This window comes from Convolutriloba macropyga, chromosome 3, assembly GCF_964194025.1.
Source record: "Convolutriloba macropyga chromosome 3, txConMacr16.3, whole genome shotgun sequence".
Taxonomy (NCBI): Eukaryota; Metazoa; Xenacoelomorpha; order Acoela; family Convolutidae; genus Convolutriloba; species Convolutriloba macropyga.
In genome coordinates, this window is record NC_134470.1 from 7350356 (window position 1) to 7369440 (window position 19085).

Here is a 19085-nt window from a genome sequence, read left to right on the forward strand (position 1 = left end):
GCAAAATTTTTTGGGCAGATCACGAAAGATGCCAAATTCTAAATAACCTACGACACTTTTTATTTAAACTATTTTACCTGTCATCTTTTCCTAATTGAATTAAATCGACGCTAAATAATGGCTGAACGATAACTTTTTACCTAGTTTGACACTTTGTCAAGCATCTGAATCTCATAGATATCAATCAGTCTGTTTCCTATTTTTCCATAGTATCAGGCTAATGAAAACGAAATCTTGCATTAAACATCAAGTGATAAGCCAAGTTTTTTAATCTAAACGTTTATCTGTCACATTTAAAGCGAAAATATAGCTAATAACTACACTCTATAACAAGAAACTGCAACATACTGCACGATGAAAGTCGTCAACACGCTGTTTTCATAATTCTGCTCATATTTTCCGTCATAATACGTGAATATGTGAATTCTCGCTGTAAACGCTAAACATACAACAAATCCAATAATACATTCCCGCATAAGATTTCGAAAATGAATCCTGAGGTCCACCACGCCCGGTGTTACCATGAGGTACACCCTATGTTTGTTCATGTGCCACAGTTTCCATGGCGCCCTCAAAGAACTGAAAAGAAAGATGGCCGCGCCCAGTAGAAGCAAAACGAACTCCTTGACAACTAAGTAGGCATTCGCTCTTTGCATCAACATGAAATTGCATTGAGGGTTTTTCTCGTGACGGGATTCCAAATTGATCATGATTGAGACGACCAGTTCCACGAAACTGATCAGCAGGAAAACCAGCAGCACCTTTTTGTGTTTTATGTTAGTAACCACCTGTTTGCTGTTCCCTGAAAAAAAAAGATAACAAAAGATTAGAATTAATGCAAAGGAGTGATTGTTTCAGAACCAGATACGTTTCAGTAGCTTTGACCAGTTTTCAGGCCCGAAGATTCAACGTTCGTTTTGCTAACATCCCGTTTCGAAACAACCCTTTTCCAGTAACCTTTTCTGCTATCGAAGTTAACTTTGAACACCAAAAACTTTTTTAATACATGGGAACGTCTCTTGAGACAAAAGCAAATGCACTGTTCTAGATTTCGTTTGAGTGATTTATTATGCTTGATAAAATACAATAAATATGGCATAATGTATGATATTCGATTTAATCGTATGTAACGGCTTCTCTCATATCAAAGACAAGGAAAACTTTACACCGTCCAGTTCGTTTCAGTGGTTTCAAATCTGTCCGGATAATGTCTTTTTGCAGTTAGCTTTGGTGAACTGTGTTAACTGATATACTGTAGATTACCATTGCATTACTTGTTGCTCAGTTAGTCCAAATAACTATCGGTTCAGCTTTGCTGAATAACAGATTGCTTCGCTTCAAAATAGCAAAAGGCCAAAATTTCAAATAAACATTTTTTTCTAAAATTAAAGGTTTTTCAATGATATCTCCTTAACCAAAAACGCTAGTGAGATAAAAGTTTTGCGGGGTTATGAACTTTAGGTAAGCCTACCATCTTATGTAGAAATAATGCTTGGTAAACCGCGTTGGTGGGGCTAACTTTTCAATCTTATACCAAATCTTATTACATGGGCAGAAACTTCAATGTCGAATAACTCCCTAAGTGAAATTTCAAACTTGCGCAAACTTGGCAGTAAACAACATTGTCATACAAAAAATCAGCGAAAAAGAAATGTACGGTTTTGGCAAAAAGATCTTTGAGAAATAAATCATCAGGTTTTTCCTCAGATTTGAATATTCTGAGGTAATATAGAGAACGACTTTTGTTCTGAGTTAATATATTCTGAGCTAAAATAGAGAACTGATATAGAGAATTAAACAATGCTTGGTAAACCGCGTTGGTAGGGCTAATTTTTCTATCTTTTACCCAATCTTAAATCATGGGCAAAAAGTGCAACGCCGAATAACTCTTTGGTAATGATTCAAACTTGTGCAAACTTGGCAATGCACATCACTGTCATACAAGTAGTCAGCGAAAAAATGAACTGTATTGGCTAAATGATCTTCGAGAAGAAAAGAAAAAACTTTTTTCCCCAGATTTGTATATTCTGAGCCATGTAATGAAGAATTTTTGTTTCTCAATTGGCTTCAAGGACCAACAATATCAAGACTATGCTAAGCCTCGTTAAAGCGTAAGAGCAAATGACAATGTGCTTTGCACAAAGTTTCTCTTACTTAGAAACTTTGTTCCTCAGAAAGAAAGTGTTGAGATTATCAAAGTTAGTCCTCTTTTCAACATGGCAAATTTAGTTTAAAATTTACAATTATTAAGATGATCTACTCAAACAAGACACGATAAAATTTAAGTTAATGCTCCAGAATTGTGCTTCAAAACGCTTTGTGTGTCAGTTTAATAAGCCAAATTTAACGAATTTTAACTGATTTTTGATAGTTTTTCAAGATCCTTTTATGATGCTAGTTGCGTGGGTTTACATGCCAAATTGCAGCTCTGATTGGTTGTAGATAAAGATATCAACAAAATCTGATCAGAAAGTTTTTCATCAATAACTTCACTTTTGCAGTGGAAATTTGATGTCATGGGATGTTTGTTAACCATGTAGAATTTTTGTCGATTAATCTGTATCAATAACAGGTTGATTTGCAATTCAATTGTAAGGAATCTGATCCAATATTGTTAAGTCGTATTATTGTTTTGCTTATGTTGAGACAGTTCAAGTTGAGTTTCACTTCTTGTATGACAATTGCTTACCAATTACAGTTACTAAATATAAACGATGACAAAAGTGAACAAATCAATATAGCTGCGATAGAACGTAGCATTAAATTTCTCTTGTCATGCTATTCTTACTTCACCTCTTGATCTGACCTCCAATTTTCTTCTTTATCGTGAAGCGTAGATTCAACTTTGCTGGCCCTGTTTTTCATCTCAAAAACATCTTTTCCAGGTAGTACAGGAGCGAGCTTCACTACTGGTCTCTTGCAAACTCCGTTGTTTGTTCAAATTATCGTTGACCGAGTCACACCGTCAGATCCATCGATGGTCTCCGTAGCTTGGCTCAAACTATAATATCCTCACTTCTTGCTGTCTTCGATCAACAATACGAGGTAAAAACCGTTAGAAGTTGCTTTCCCTGTAGATCGCCAATTCTACCGGTTAGTTAACCCTGGCAAAAACTTTCGAAATCTGTACCAAATGAGATACGCTTAAGCTTGAGTTTGTCTAAAGAGTTTTCCACAAGCAAGAACTGGTTGGGGGTCAATGCCCCTAAGTCACTAACGTCTGAAGTGCCTGGAGTTAACGGCCTTGCATTCAATGTCTTCTCTGCAGTACAAATCGTTGTTGAAAGAAAATTTGTTCCCCAACAGTGCATAATACATTGCTTTTTTGCAACTTCTCGACGACCATTGCCTTACTCCTCCAAAATGAGGTTCTGCTGGTGGGTTGAACTTCCACCTGATTCTTCGTTGAATTAGTCGTTCTTCGATCCCTTCATTAGTTCATGCCGCAACGTACTCTGCAAATTCTCATTTAGCTGCAATAATGTTTGTCCCGTTGTCGCTATTGTTTGTACTCAAATTTTTATTCGCGCATTAAACCGCATAATTGCATTGAGACAGCTATCTGTGTCCAACTTGGGTTCCTTTTTCTATATGCACAGCTCTCATAGTTAGATATGTCATCAGACAACAAGAGCGCTTTTCATTTCATCGCAATCTTTACAGTGAATGGGCCAAACTAATCCACTCCAGCATTTGCCAAGGCTGTGGAAGCATCTAGCGGTTTTGCGGGTAGATAGGCAATTACTGGTGCTATCGTTTGTGCTCTGTCTTTTCTGCAGTTAACACACTTGTTCTTGATTCATCTCAGGGTATTTTTTGGCTAGAATCTGCATCTTCTGCTGAACCATGTTTCTTACAAGCTCAGTGCCTTCGCGCTGATTGTCTTCGTTTTCGTTTTGCACGAATTATTGAATCACATGATGTTCCCAAAGCAAAAAAAAAATTGATGCTGTGCTTTGAAGTCCAATTGACTTTTGCCTATTCGGGCTTTGGTCGAATAGCCCCTCTTTAGCAAGGAAGGGAGAAAAATGTAGGATTTTGCTGTATTTTGCAATTTCCTTTTCGGCTTTCAGAGATTTCATCTCTTCGCCAAATTGTTCTCACTTTAGTGACTTGAAGATGATTGCTATCGCCTTTTCTATTTCTTCAACGCAGACTACAAGTGTTGTTGGTTTGTATTGGCTCAATGCTCACTGTGCGTATGTCACTCTATTCACTTGTGTGATAAAATGGTTCTAACTGTATAAGAGTTTTGTTCTTCAGCCTGAACCATGAAGACCTATAAAGGTATATTTCCGCTGTGAAACCTCAGTTGTATCCGATATGTCAGCTACTCGATTGGCCATAAACAATTGTTGTTTACGATGGAGGCTGTGTATCAACTGCAATACCGCAGTTGAGTCTGAGCAAAAACTGCAACTATTTATCCTCATTTCATGTTCCTTGACCCTCCCTCTGTTCCTTCAAAATCACTGCCATGACTTTCGTTGTAATACCAGTTGTGACATTAAAAGATGTCTTATCGGTGTCACTCTGCAATTGCCAAAGACAAATATTATTAAGGCTGATCATTATTTTGGTTGCGAACGTAGATTGGTCACTGCACTCATTGTGTCTTCGGATGCGTCTGTTTTATCGCTCGGTCCATTGCAGTCCTTGCACTGAAGAACCCTCTGTATTGGGGTCAATATTGACATGCTTTGTGCTGCTGATTGAATTCACGTCTTCTGGGATTGCTTTCGTAACTGCATAGTTGTTACTTAACCACTTCTTCAGTTCAACTCATTGGTGTGAGTGAAGAGGCTGTAGTTGATTGAAGACTTCAACTGATTCTTCAGGGCTTTCTACTTATTTGATGAAATCGTCCCTGATGAATTTCTTTTGTATTGCCTTTGTTGCAATTGGACAGTCATTCTCGCTGTGTAGTCCCACTCGCTTAAGGTCATAGTTTGCAGAAATTGGAAAACTCAGCTTCAGAGACATGACGCTGATTTTTGTATATTTGAACAGGCTCGTTAGCTTTTGCGCGCATTAGAGACCTCGAGCGACTTCTTTCCTTTTCGGGAACATCGATTCAATGTCAGCTGAGAAGTCTATTGGTCCTTCACGAAATCTGAATATCGTTCTAATCAAACCGTGTAATAGATCAGGTCCTGCTAGTAGCCCATCAGTTAGGCCAACTTCTTTATACTTTGATGCAGCATTGTAAACACTTCTTACTTTGCAGGCTCGTTTGGGTTTAGTACTGGATGGTGCCGTTCAATACAGACTCGTCCAATATCTTTGCGAAGCCCTTTTCTACATCTGTTTCTTTTGACTGCTGATACAAACTTTTCAAGTTTGCGTCCCATAAGAATCTTTGCTCAAGTGAGGAAAGCTGACCCAATGCTGAGCTGTAGTCGTTCGGTAGGTTTGGCACTGGTTTACTGCAAATCGCTCCCACTTCATTCCGCTCGCCTGTAAACTTTTCGGTACTCTCCAGCATCTTTTGTGCCTAAGGCTCCGTATTTGAATGACTGACATTAATGATTTTGGAAGCATAGGTTTCTATGTCCCGCCAGTTTTGGATATCCTCAGCCACATTCACATCTTCTGTGAATGCTAAATGACAAATTTTTCCTCTTTTTTGCCTATCATGTGTCCATTGAATACACATCCAAGCTCTTTTTAGAACGACAAAAAGTTCCTATAGTGTTCCTATCTTGCAGTCCATTGGAAGTTCTAGCTCGTAAGCATCTTGAACATGAATGATGCCAATGGGCTTCAAATTGGAGCTTTTATTGGTTAGAACACTCAAGTGATTGAAACTTTGCTTCAGCTTATTGTAATTGTAGTTTGTGTTTCCCAATGAAGTTAAAGGGCGTGCAAACGCTTCGATTGAGTAAACCTTTGAACATATACCTATTTTGAGACGAATCAGTTTTGTCTTTCGAGCTTCCGTACCATGTACGCCCGCTATATTGAGCGTAACATGGGGGCCTTGGGTTTGTAATCTCTAGTGAAATTTTTGATCAATTATTGATTCCGTCGATCCACAACCGAGGAGTTCATATGTGCTCCGGTCGCCACCAGTCTATATTGAGACAAAAACTATCTGAACAAAGCTCTTAACCTTGTTACTCTGATCATTTTTTGCTGCGCTTACGTTGACAAAGTTATTGCCACTTGTCTATTTTTAGTGTTCGTTAGTTTAGCAGTTGTTTTTGCAACCGCACGCATTTACATCACAATCCTTGCTGTATGTCCTTTGGCTATATATCCGTAACATAAACGTTGCTTTCTCACTGCTGCGTACCGATCATTCACATCCATATTCCTGAATCAAGGACATTTCCAAATTTTATGAGTGCCATCAACTTCCAAGTTTTATGAGTGCCGTCGACAATGATCACTTTACGTTTGTTTCGTTTCATTCATCTTTGATCTAGCACTGAACTTTGCTCTATAGCTCACGATCTTCCTCCAGTAGATGAGGCTTAGTTTCCAGTTCGTTAATTTGAATTTCCAGCTCTAGCTTTCTCCGTCCGATTCGTACTTGTTGCAGTCGCATCTTGGTTTCATTTTCGATATCGAATTTTTTAATCCGTTCTTTGCGCCGTTTTTTTGCTGAAGATGTTTTCGAAGCAGTCTCCTTAACTTAGAGTCGATTACTATTGCTCTATTTTATACTGTTTGAGCTGCTGAACTCTTCGTTGGTTGGTGGTTGTTATTCTCGCTGTCGTTCACTGCTTAATTTGCGTTGCTTAGCTCTATATTCTTTTCTGGTTGAGATATTATTGCCTTTGCTCATAAATGCAAGCCAATGGTTTTCCAAACTTGCTTTGCACTTCCTTGCTTTAATAAGATGTTCGACAAAATTTGTTTGGTAGGGAAACAGATTGTTTCGACAATGCAGTTGCTTTGGTACTTCTTACTCTTGCAGATGAACAGTCTGTTGATAGAGGACTTTTAGTTTGTTGGGTCCCTCTGAATCTTCAATATTTTTATAGCCACGTCTCCCTTTAGCGTTAAAATCTTCCATTAAATTTAGAATGTCTTTGTCGCATTTGTGAGTTGTTGATTGAAGCTTTTCTCTGCTGATTATAGTTGAACTGTCTGGATGCTGTTCGCGTTTGCTTTGCTTATTGCCTTAAAATGAGGGTTCGTACTTCAACTTCTGTAATGAATTACTTTCTCTTCTATTCACCTCATTGGCCTTTTGCTGTTAATTCTTTTACTTTTCTTTAGTGGGAACCATCGGCACTCTCCTCATCTGATGGGACAGCAGTTTCGAATCACTGTCCGGGTCGGCGGACGAAAATTACTGGCTGCTCTCCCATCAAAGACAAGGGACACTAAACTCCGCTTCAGTTCGCTTCAGCGGTTTGAAATTTAACCGGATTATTTGTTTTTGCAGTTAACTTTTGTGAAGCGTTTTATCCATGTTAATGTAGGTTGCCATTGCATTACTTAACGCTGAATTAGTTCATATAATTATTCGTTCAGGTTTGCTCTATAACAAATTGATTCGCTTCAATCTAGCAAAAAATCAAAATTTAAAATAACCAATCACTCGCAATCACTCGAATTAAAGGTTTTTCAATCATAATTACTTTATCACAAAATGAGATAAAATTTAGCAGGCTTATGAAGTTTAAGTAAACCTACTATCTGATGTAAAATTAAACAATGCTTGGTAAACCGCGTTGGTAGGGCAAACTTTTCTATCTTATACCCAATCTTAAAACATGGGCAAAAACTGCAATTCCAAATTACTCTTTGGTAATGATTCAAACTTTTGCAAACTTGGCAATGCACATCACTGTCATACAAGTAGTCAGCGAAAAAGAAATGAACTGTATTGGCTAAATGATCTTCGAGAAAAAACAAAACAGTTTTTTCCACAGATTCGTAACTTCTGAGCTAATGTAATGAAGAACTTTTGTTTCTCAATTGGCTTCAAATAACCAGCAATATCAAGACTATTCTAAGGCCTCGTTCAAACCAGTAAGAGCAACTAACTATGCGCTTTGCGCATACTTTCTATTACTTAGGAAGTTTGTTCCTCAGACAAGAAATTTTGAGAATATCAAAGTTAATTCTCTTTTCCTTAAGTCAATTTTAGTTTAAACTGTACAACCACTATGATGATCCACAAAAACAAGACACGATAACAACTAATTTACACTCAACAATGTGCTCCAATGCCCACTGTAAATCAGTTTTATAAGAATTTCAAATGATTTTTGTTAGTTTTTTAAGCTCCTTTTATTCTGCTAGTCACGTGGATTTACATGTCAAATTGCATCTCTGATTGGTTGTACATAAGGACGTCGGCAAAATCTGAACAGTTTTCCATAACGTCACATTTGTATTGTAAATTTTATGTCATGGGATGTTTGTTAAACCTGTAGAAATTTTGTCGAAAAATCTGTATCAATAACAGATTGATTTGCTAGTCAATCGCAAAGATTCTGATGAAATATTGTTACGTTGTAATATTGTTTTGATGTTGTTGAGAAAGTTCGAGTCTGAGTTTCACTTCATGTATGATACTTATGTAATATTAATAGTCATTAAATATAAATGATGGGAAAAGTGAACGACTCAACATAGCTGCGATAGAGTGCAGCATTAAATTTAGCTTGACGTGCAATTCTAACTCAACTACTTTGACTTAACCTTCAATTTATTGTTGTTTAAAGTGAAGTGTAGCATCAACATCGCTACCTATTTGAAATCCAGAAAAAGCAGTTAAATGCAAATGTATTTGTTGTTGTGATAAATATCTTGATAATCGGATAAATAACATAATCCATTAAATCTGTTTTATACCTTTTCCAAAATCATGAGCACATCAGAAAAGCTTTTAAATTTAGCCAAAAGCAAAAAAATCTAGACATTTCAACCGGAAAAAAACTATTGAACTTAAAATTTGCGCATAACGAACTTGCAAGAACGCTCAAAAGTCCTCAAAAGGATTTCTGTCTTTTTGTAGTCTCGCTATTTCTGCCTCACAGCTTCGCTGCACCGAACCACAAATCCGCTAATTTTAGTAGGGGAGCCATTTCGTCAAAGCAACTTATTTTCCAGTTTTTTATTATTTCAGTTCTGCAAACTACCATGAGCTGAAAGTGAACACAATCAACATCCACAACTAATAATGTGAAGCTTGTGACAAAATGTCTGCTTCTTCGATAAAGAAGCTAAATCGATCTTAAATCATTTTAGTTATGTGATCTGTGTTGCCGTTTTCCGGAGCTTTCATGGATTCTTTTCCATACTTAATGTAAACATAATGAAGATTTTCATCAGAATGTCTGTGAAATAACACAATATCCCTAGTTACTATTTTCAGTTAATGCCTAAGAGTATGTGTTGGACTAATGCAAGAACTAAAATATTAAAAGACAAGAATTTGAAAATGTATTTTACTTTTGTCTAATTTTGATTGCGCAATTTTGTTATGATTCAATTCTCGATTATTAGTTGCGCGTCGTTTTCGGGCTGCCTGTTTCGTCGAGTTTTACGCAATTTGCAAAAGACGTGAACATTTTTGGATCAAGCCAAACTCTTGTCTGACATTCTGATAATTGTTTTTTTGTCGGCATCACACCGTCCCTCATGAGTTGTTCGGTTTTCGAGAGATGTTTGTGCTGACCATTTTCGCTGATATATGGACCGTTGATACAAATCTTTCAGGTTTGGATCCGTCTGGAATCTTTGCTCCAGTGAGTAAAGCAGACTCGAGTATTCGATAGGCTTGGCTCTGGTTTACTTCCCAACAATCCCACTTCCTACTGCTCGCATGTACACTTTGTTCTTCTCTCCAGCATCTTTTGTGCCTAAAGCTTCGTCTTTGAATGACTAACAACAATGAACAATGAACAATGATTTTGGAAGCATAGGTTTCTATGTCCCACCAGTTTTGGATATCCTCAGCCACTTTCACATCTTCTGTGAAGGCGAAATAACAAATTTTTCCACTTTTTTGTCTATCAAGTGTCCATTGAATACCAATCCTAGCTCTTTTTAGATCGACGAAAGACTCCTTTTGTGTTCCTATCTTAGACTTCAATGGACGTTGTAACTGATAGGCATCTTGACCAAGGATGATGACAACTTGCATCAATTTGAAGATTTTATTGAATAGAACACTCAAGTGATTGAAGCTTTGCTTCAGCTGGTTGTAATAGTATGAGATTGAGGGGCGTGCAAAAGCTTCGATTGGGTGCACATTTGAATGTAGGCCACTTAATTTGAGAGGAAACTTTTCTGTTTTCAAATCCTTCGTTCCGTGTATGCCCACTATCTTGAGCGTTCAAATGCCTTTTGTGAGGGAAGATATTGTAGTTGGTTGAAGAATTCAACTGCTACGTCAGGGTTTTCGGCTGATTTGATTAAATCGTCCATGAAGAAATTGTTTTGTATTGCCTTTGATACAATTGGATACTCCTCCTCACGGTCTAGTCTTGCTCGCTTTTTTGCATAGTTTGCAGAATTTGGAGAACTCTCAGCTCCAAAAACATGACGCTGATAATCGTAAAGCTGAACAGCTTCGTTAGTTTTTGGGCGCATTAGAAACCTCAAGCAACTTATTTCCTGTTCGGGAACCTTGATTCCATGTCAGCTGTTAGGGCTATTGGTCCTTCACAAAATCTGAAAATCGTTCCAATGGACCCGTGTAGAAGAACAAGTCCTGCTAGTAGCTTATCGTTTAGGCATACTTCTTTGTTCTTTAATGCAGCATTGCAAAAACTTACTTTGTCCGGCGTGTTCGAATTTAGTGCTGGATGGTGTGACAAATACCACTCTTTCCGGAAGGTGACTTTCAATACGGACTCGTCCAATATCTTTATGAAGCCCTACACCTATATCTACTGACTGTTGAAACAAATCTTTCAGATTTGAGTCCCGTTGGAATCTTTGCTCCAGAGAGTAAAGCTGACCCCATGCTGAGCTGTTGTTGTTCGGTACGTTTGGCTCTGGTTTACTCCATATCATTCCTACATCTTTTCGCTCGCCTCTAAACTTTGTCGTGCACTCGAGCATCTTTTGTGCCTGCAGTTTCGTTTCCAACTAACTGACGACGTTGATTTTGGAAGCAAAGGTTTTTATGTCCCACCATGTTCGGATATTCTCAGCATTCCTGTCTTGTAGACCAATGGAGGTTCTAGCCCGTGAGCATCTTGACCAAGGATGATGCCAATTTGCTGCAAATTGGAGATTTTATTGATTGGAACACTCAAGTGATTGAAGCTTTGCTTCAGCTTGTTGTAATTGTAGTTTGTGTTTCCAAATGAGATTAAAAGGCATGCAAACGCTTCGAGTGAGTGCACCTTTGAATGTAGACCTTTTTTTGAGAGGTAATTTTTTTGTCTTCCGATTTATTGTTCCATGTATGCACGCTAGATTGAGCGTAACATGGAGGCCTTGGGTTTGCAATTCCTCTCTGATTGATTGTTGCTGCGCTTACGTTGAAAAAGTGATTGTTATTGTCCACTTGGTTTTCTGAGTTTAGCAGTCGGCTGTGCTTCTTGATGCTTTCAGAGCTACAGCATTCATTTACATTACAGTCTTTGATTGTATGTCTTTTGCCTAGATATCCGTAACATAAACTTTGCTTCCTCACTAATGGGTACCAATCATTCACAACCATATTCCTGAATCAAGGGCATTTCCGAGTTTAATGAGTGCCATTAACTAGACGACAAAGATCACTGTGCGTTTGCTTTATTTTTTCACCTCCGAGCTAGCACTGAAGTTCGATGCTTTCGAGAACCGTTTGTCTCTAATTGTGCTTCTTCAGTCTTCTTCCGCTTGCTCTCCCCTGAAAGCTGAAAACCATTTGTGCACTTTAGCTATTCTAGTTAGACAACTTTCAAACATAATCAGATCAGGTCAGTCTTTTTCTTTATCATCAACATAGAACCACTACTTCTTTTTGAGAACTTGAGATAGTTTATCTAACGCCATATACAGTGTCAACTGCAGATCAACAATCTGTTTGTGCTCTTTGAGCACGTGCACAAAGTTTGAAACAGTAACTGAGAAACTGATCGAACCTTTTGATTTTGGCGAAGACTCTCCAGCTGTGCATCAATGATCACATGAGGTCTCCCAAGTTTGCTCTCCGGAATGTTCCATGCAACCATAAAACTTTCCAGAATAGCCCATTCCACAGACTGCTAACTTTGCCTTGCCTGTCAGTAGAGTCTTCAGATGGCTTATCTTCTCTGTGTCTGGTATTTGACGTTGAAGCAGTGTAGCAACGAACATACTAGACCGCTCCAGCTGTTCGAGAGGGTTTCCGCAAGAGCTGTTAAACTTCAGCTTTGATCGTTTACTGCTACCCGCTTAACAATAATGTGTCGTAGACGAGCTCTGGGGAAACGTCTCGGTCTTTAACACTTGATGAACGGTCGCTTGATCTGTGATATTGTGAGAAGTTGATCGATCTAATGCTAAACGGTTGTCAATTCTAGATGTATAATCTAAGATATCTCTCTTCTTTGTGGTTCAGTTGAAGCGTGATTTGTCTCGAGCACAAGTTGATTGGGAATGAACATCATCATTCTCTATTGCTTTTCTCTTCACTTTGCGCTCTAGCTCAAGATCTTCCTCCAGTAGATGATGCTTGGTTTCGAGTTCACTCATTTGCATTTCCAGCTCTAGCTTTCTCCGTTGGAATCGTACTTGTTGTTGTCGCATCTTGGTTTCAATTTCGATGTCGAATTTTTTGATCCGTTCATTGCGCCGTTGTTTTGCTGAAGATGTTTTCGAAACAGTCTCCTTATCTTATGGCCGATTAAAGTTGCTCTATTTAGTAATGTTTGAGCAGTTGGACTCTTTGTTGGATAGTGTTTGGTACTCTCGCTGTCCTTCACTGCTCAAGTTGTGTTGCTTAGCTCTACATTCATTGCTGGTTGCGATCCGTTGCTAATAAATGCAAGCCAATGATTGTCCAAATTTACTTTGCACTTTCTTGCTTTTTTAGATTTTCTTGGACTAAAAATGCTTGGTAGGGAACAAGATTGTTTCGAGACTGCAATTGTTTAGGTACCTCTTCCCATTGAAGATAAACAGTCTGTTGGTAGAGGACCTTTAGTTTGTTGGGTCCATCTGAATCTTCAATAATTTTGCAGCCAAGTCTTTGTTTAGCTTTAAATTCGTCCAGTAAATCTAGAAAGTTGTTGTCGCATTTGTTAGCTGTTGATTGAAGATTTTCTATGCTGTTTATGTTGAATTGTGTGGATGCTGTTCGCTTTTGCTTTACTTAACTCCTTCGAGCGGGGTTTGTACTTCAATTTCTTTATTGAATTGCTCTCTTATATTCGCTTGAATTGGTTTATTATTCTTCTGGTGGGAGCCATAGGCACTCTCCTCATCTGATTGGACAGCAGTTTTAAGTCACTGTCGGGGTCGGCAATCGAAATTAACTGGCTGTTCTCCCATCAAATACAAGGGAAACTTATTACCACCCAGATCGTTTCAGCGGTTTCGAATTTAACCGGACATTGTGTTTTTGCTTTTAACTTCTGTGAAGTGTATTATCCGCATTATTGTAGGTTGGCATTGCATTACTTAACGCTGAATTAATTCATATGATTATTCGTTCAGGTTTGCTCTATATTAAATTGATTCGCTTCAATATAGCAAAAATTCAAAATTTCAAATAACAATTTACTCTCAAATTAAAGGTTTTTCAATAACATTTCCTTAATTACAGAGTGTGATAAATTTTCGCAGGGTTATGGAGGTTTAGCAAACCTACTATCTGATGTTAAAATAAAAAGCGCTTGGTAAACCGCGTTGGTGGGACTTTCTTTTCTATCTTATAACCAATCAAAAAACATGTGCAAAACTTCGATGTTGAAAAACTCTTTAGGTAATGATTCAAACTTGCACAAACTTGGCAGCGCAAATCACTGTCATGCAAGTAGTTAGCGAAAAAGAATTGGGCTGCAATGGATATATGATCTTCGAGAAATAACACAACAGTTTTTTCCTCAGATTCGAATTTTCTGAGTTAATATAAAGAACAATTGTTTCTCACTGTTTGATTTGATCTTCAATTTTTTTGATTTAGCGTGAAGTGGAGCCTCAACATCGCAACCTATTTGAAATCAACAAAAAGTAGTTAAAAGCAAGTGTATCTGTTTTTGCGATAATTATCTCACTAATTGGGTAAATAACATAATCCTTTAAATCGGTTTTATACCTTTTCCAAAATCATGAGAACTTCAGAAAAACTTTTAAGTTTAGCCAGAAGCAAAAAAAATCAAGACACTTCGACCGAAGAAGAATAAGTATTGAACTTTAACTTTGCGCATAACGAATTTGTAAAAACGCAAAGAGTCCACAAATCGCTTTCAATCTTTGCATAGTCTCGCTAATTCTGCCTCATAGCCTCGCTGCAATGAATCACAAATCCGCTAATTTTAGTAGGGGAGCCAGTTCATCAAAGCAATTTATTTTCCAGTTTTTTATTATTTCAGTTCTGCGAACTAACATGAGTTGAAAGTTAACACAATCAACATCAACAACTATAAATGTGAAGCTTGTGACAAAATGTCTGCTTCTTCGATAAAGGAGCTAAATTGATCTTAAATCAATTTAATTATGTGATCTGTGTTGCCGTTTTCCGGAGCTTTCAAAGATTCTTTTCCATACTTAAAGTAAACATAATGAAGATTTTCATCAGATTGTCTGTGAAATAACGCAATATCCCTAGTTACTATTTTCATTGAATGTCTAAGAGTGTGTTGGACTAATGCAAGGACTAAAATATTAGCGGACAAGAATTTGAACATGTATTATACTTTTGTCTAATTTTGATAGCGCAATTTTGTTATGATTCAATTGTCGATTATAGTTGCGCGTCGTCTTCGGGCTGCCTGTTTCGTCGAATTTGACGCAATTTGCAAAAGACGTGCACATTTTCGGATCAAGCCAAATTCTTGTCTGACCTTCTGATGATAGTATTTTTTCGTTGGCATCACACCGTCCCTCCCGAACGGTTCGTTTTTCGAGTTGTTTGTGATCATTTGCTGAAGAACCGAAACTTGAGCGCAATTTGTTTAGTTTTGTCGCAACTGATCTCCGCGATTCTTACAATGGCCTTATGGAAAACTTTTGTCCATGGATCTTACAGTTCAAATTTCTACCAAATCACCCCAGGACGGTCTTATGCGCATCATCATCAAGGGAGATCGTAGTTTAGTATTTATACGGAAAATTTGTTACACTTACAAGCGACCTCTAGCCAGTTGATTGATATTTGGAGGAAGCACCCCCCAATGACAGATATGTTGAAAATGAAGATACTCTGGTCACAGTCTGGCACAAGAGCAGAGTTGTCACTACTCTTCACAATCACTGTCTTGTAAACTGTAGTCACACTTGACATCACGTGAGCTATCTGCGCCAGAAAAAAAGCTGGTTCAGTTTTTTTTACAACTCGGGCAGAGGAATTTTGGCAATATTATGTAAGATATACCGCAAATAGCGTGGACAAGTTAGAATATGTCGACATCTTTAGTAGAACCTAGCTGTTAAATGAAAAACACATAAGGGTTAAAATGCCAAGAATTAAATGCCAGAAATAGGCTCGCATGCAAAGCCAGAACGGCAAGTGCGCCCGTCAGGCGCGCGTGCTATTTTTTTTTTACATAGTAACCTATTAAACACCAATACAAAAATTATAATTGGGAGTATAAAAAACAGTGGACAGCCGAAGACCGCCCCGAAATTCGGTGATTGCGATGAATGCGGTAAAAAAAGTCTAATACGCCGCATTTGTAACAAAAAATGAAGTTAGTCACATTTGTGGTAAAATCTATGAAGAATTTCGATAACTGCGGTGAAATTTGGTGAAAAAATGAATCACTGCTGCCTAATAAAATTTTTGCTTTGCTTTTCTAAACATCTTCGCAAAAAAAACGACATGTAGAATCAGCTTGGAAAACTTTCAAATGAACTGAGTCATGAATTTCTTCATTAATTTGGCATGCACACTCGTTTTCGATTACTTTTTCTGTTCATATAATGATCATAAAGATTTTTGAAATTTTGCGATAGGAAAATTGAAACTTTGGACGGTGCAAAAACATGATAACGCGGGAAAATAGCAAAATCGAGGGTTTTGGCAGCCAAAAACCAGTAAATAACCAAAACAATTCAACACAGTTGATTACCACTAAAGCTAATAGTATATCAGAGCGCGTTTCGATCAAAGTTAGCCTGTTTTGAAGTTGTTTTGAGTCGTAGGCTGTTCCGGGCAGATAAACATCCTTAATGCAGCTCATTTTCTGAATGTACCTTTTGATGACAAGTCTATTTTTGTACTAAAAATTAACAATCGTCCAGATTAAAATCAGAGAAGTTTCATTTTTTGTACAGATTATATCATGAGAAGTCTAAAATATGACATAATCATAGTAATGGTTAGAGTACAAATGAACACCTGAAAAACTGTGGTGCAGTACTGGTCAAAGAAAAATTACAGAATTGAATGATGTGGTTCAGTATTGGTCAGAAAGAAATTATAGAATTGAAATACTATGGTTCAGTACTGGTCAGAGTAAAAATACCGAATTGGAATACTATGGTTCAGTACCCCTGTTGTTCAGACCGATTAAAAACGTTCAAATTTGTGTGGGAAATGACCATTTTTGATCGGTAAATCAAGGAAATGATTGCTTTTGACCGTTTTTAAGAGATATTCGTTTCTGATAGTTCGTTTAGGAAAATACCGTTTTTGAACGTTTTTGACAGTTTTTATTTTTGACATCAACAAACGCGAAATTGGCGTACAAATTTTTCACTGGGGATTATGTAACGCTAGTTAAGGTGCACTAATCAAGTTTAACCCTTTTTTAACTGATTTTTTTAAATTGATATTAGACAAAGTTTGTAGCATTTATATAAGCCCTGTGGTCTTTTTGTTTTATGCGATTTTTCGCTTGACTAATTTTGCGTCCAAACAATTTGACTTTTTTTTCTGAAAAATGGGCACTACGTGCTCTGAGAGCCTTTTAGTTTAGTAGACTCTAAGTATACAATTCAACGAAACTGTGTTGGAGACATAAATTTATGATGTGAAGTGGGGCCCTTAAAGTTAAAGTTGGATTCCCCTCACTTCACTCCCTCCCATCTCTTTATAAAATAACGGTTAAAAACGGTCATTTTCTAAAAAAAATAACGTTTGAAAAATGTTATCTCTTTTAAAAAACGGTGAAAAACTCCCATTTCTTACGTTTAAAAAACGATAAACTAACTGTCATTGCCTAAAAAAACAACTGTCAAAAATGGTCTTGCCCTAAAAATAACGCTCAGAAACGGCGATTTCCTACTATATAAAAACGATCAAAAATGGTCCTCTCCTTAATATGCCGCTTAAAAACGAGCACTTCCTATGTCGAAAAAACAACCAAAACCGTTCAAGACGAACAAAAAAAACATAAGTGCTTTGACAGTTTTTCCCTAAAAATACCGATCAAAAACTATCATTTCTTATTTTTTTGGGTACAATTTATACAGGGGTACTGATTTTATCTGCGAGCGCAGTCTTGGAAATTGAAATAAGTTTGTTCTCATCTCAGTTCAGCTTTGCTCAAACAGGATGTATTATGATGAAGCGAGACCATGGTCGCAACATTTACCAAACTCAAATCAAGCCCAGGGTAAGTGTTCGAATACACCCCTTTTTTGCATCCAGCTAAATAATTTTTTTAATAATAATAATAATAATAATAATAATAATAATAATAATAATAATAATAATAATAATAATAAGAATAATAATAATAATAATAATAATAATAATAATAATAATAATAATAATAATAATAATAATAATAATAATAATAATAATAATAATAATAATAATAATAATAAATTGTTCTCATAAGTATGTTTAAAAAAATTAGTTGATAGAAGTATTTTACACACACACACTTGAAAAGACATCGAAAGGCTTATACTCCTAGTCGGGTTATGCCTTTGGGAAGCAGCATATTTTTGATCGAGAAATTAACAAAAATTATAGTTATAGAGTTTTATCTTACAATATTCCAGCTAAGGATTGTCATAATATGTTTTGCTGGGTCGTTTTCTTGTTATTCTCGTAATTATTTGGTCCTACGAACCTGCTTTCAATACGCACCTGTAATGGTATGTAATATACGTCGAAATCTTTAGCTGTTCGGTTTTCCATTTTTGCCATAATTGAGAAGAACCCACGAACACTCTGCACCCCACTTATGACTGCAGTTAAAACTGTGCAGATCAAATAGGCGTCGTGTACCTCAAAAACCATTATTTCTTCTTCTTTCACTAAAAGTGGCACCCCAGGCTGAGGTCCAAGTATGTTCGGAATCACGTAGGTTTAGACAGAACACACCTCAAGCTGCGACGGTTTCGTTCCAAACTTGGCCATAATAATGATTCCAGAGTTTTTTAACCGGTAAGTTCTATAAAACTGTGGGGTTTAAATTTATCAGTTAAAACTGATTCTTGACTTAAAATCAATTTTTTAATTTAATTTTGTAAAGCGAAGTTTAAATATGTCATGGGCTAGCATATGTAATAAACGTTGGATAACGGGTTTGAAAAGTTTGAAAACGTTTAATTTTTGAAATTTTTCTATAGGTGAAGCTGTTTAAGATTAAATTGCTGAAGAATAAAATTTTCAACCAAAATGTAACCTGTGATGGCCGAAATTACGATAGATTGAAATCTTTACTTTAGAAACCGAAATGTAAAATGTAAAATATGTAAAATATACAAAATGTAAAATATACAAAATGTAAAAAGAACAATAAGTTTTACAAATTTCCGCTTTTGTATAAGTTACATTATAACGCAATCACAAAAACGACATACTGATCAAAGCTATCGAAATTTATTTCATTGAGCTATTAAATTGCCTTGAAATTTTATTGAAAGAAAAACATCTAAAAAGGAAAAGAATGAACAAATCAAACACAAACTTCAATTGCAATTTGTTCTTTGAAGAAACTTTCAATCCATTTCTTCAATTTTGTTCAAATTGAACGTGAAATAAAATTTTTATTTTGGATAAATGTCAGCCGTTTTGGGTTTTC

General features: G+C 36.8%; 1 protein-coding gene across 1 annotated transcript; it reads right to left on the reverse strand.

Annotated features, from left to right (window-relative positions):
• Window positions 1-317: 317 nt before the first annotated feature.
• On the reverse strand, window positions 318-18740 carry LOC142336127 (uncharacterized). Its single transcript, XM_075384677.1, has 3 exons — window positions 18146-18740; window positions 15232-15400; window positions 318-802 (listed from the first exon to the last, which is right to left on the reverse strand). The coding sequence occupies exons 1-3, from the start codon at window positions 18296-18298 to the stop codon at window positions 318-320; spliced, it is 807 nt and encodes a 268-aa protein (XP_075240792.1). The 5' UTR covers window positions 18299-18740.
• Window positions 18741-19085: the final 345 nt, after the last annotated feature.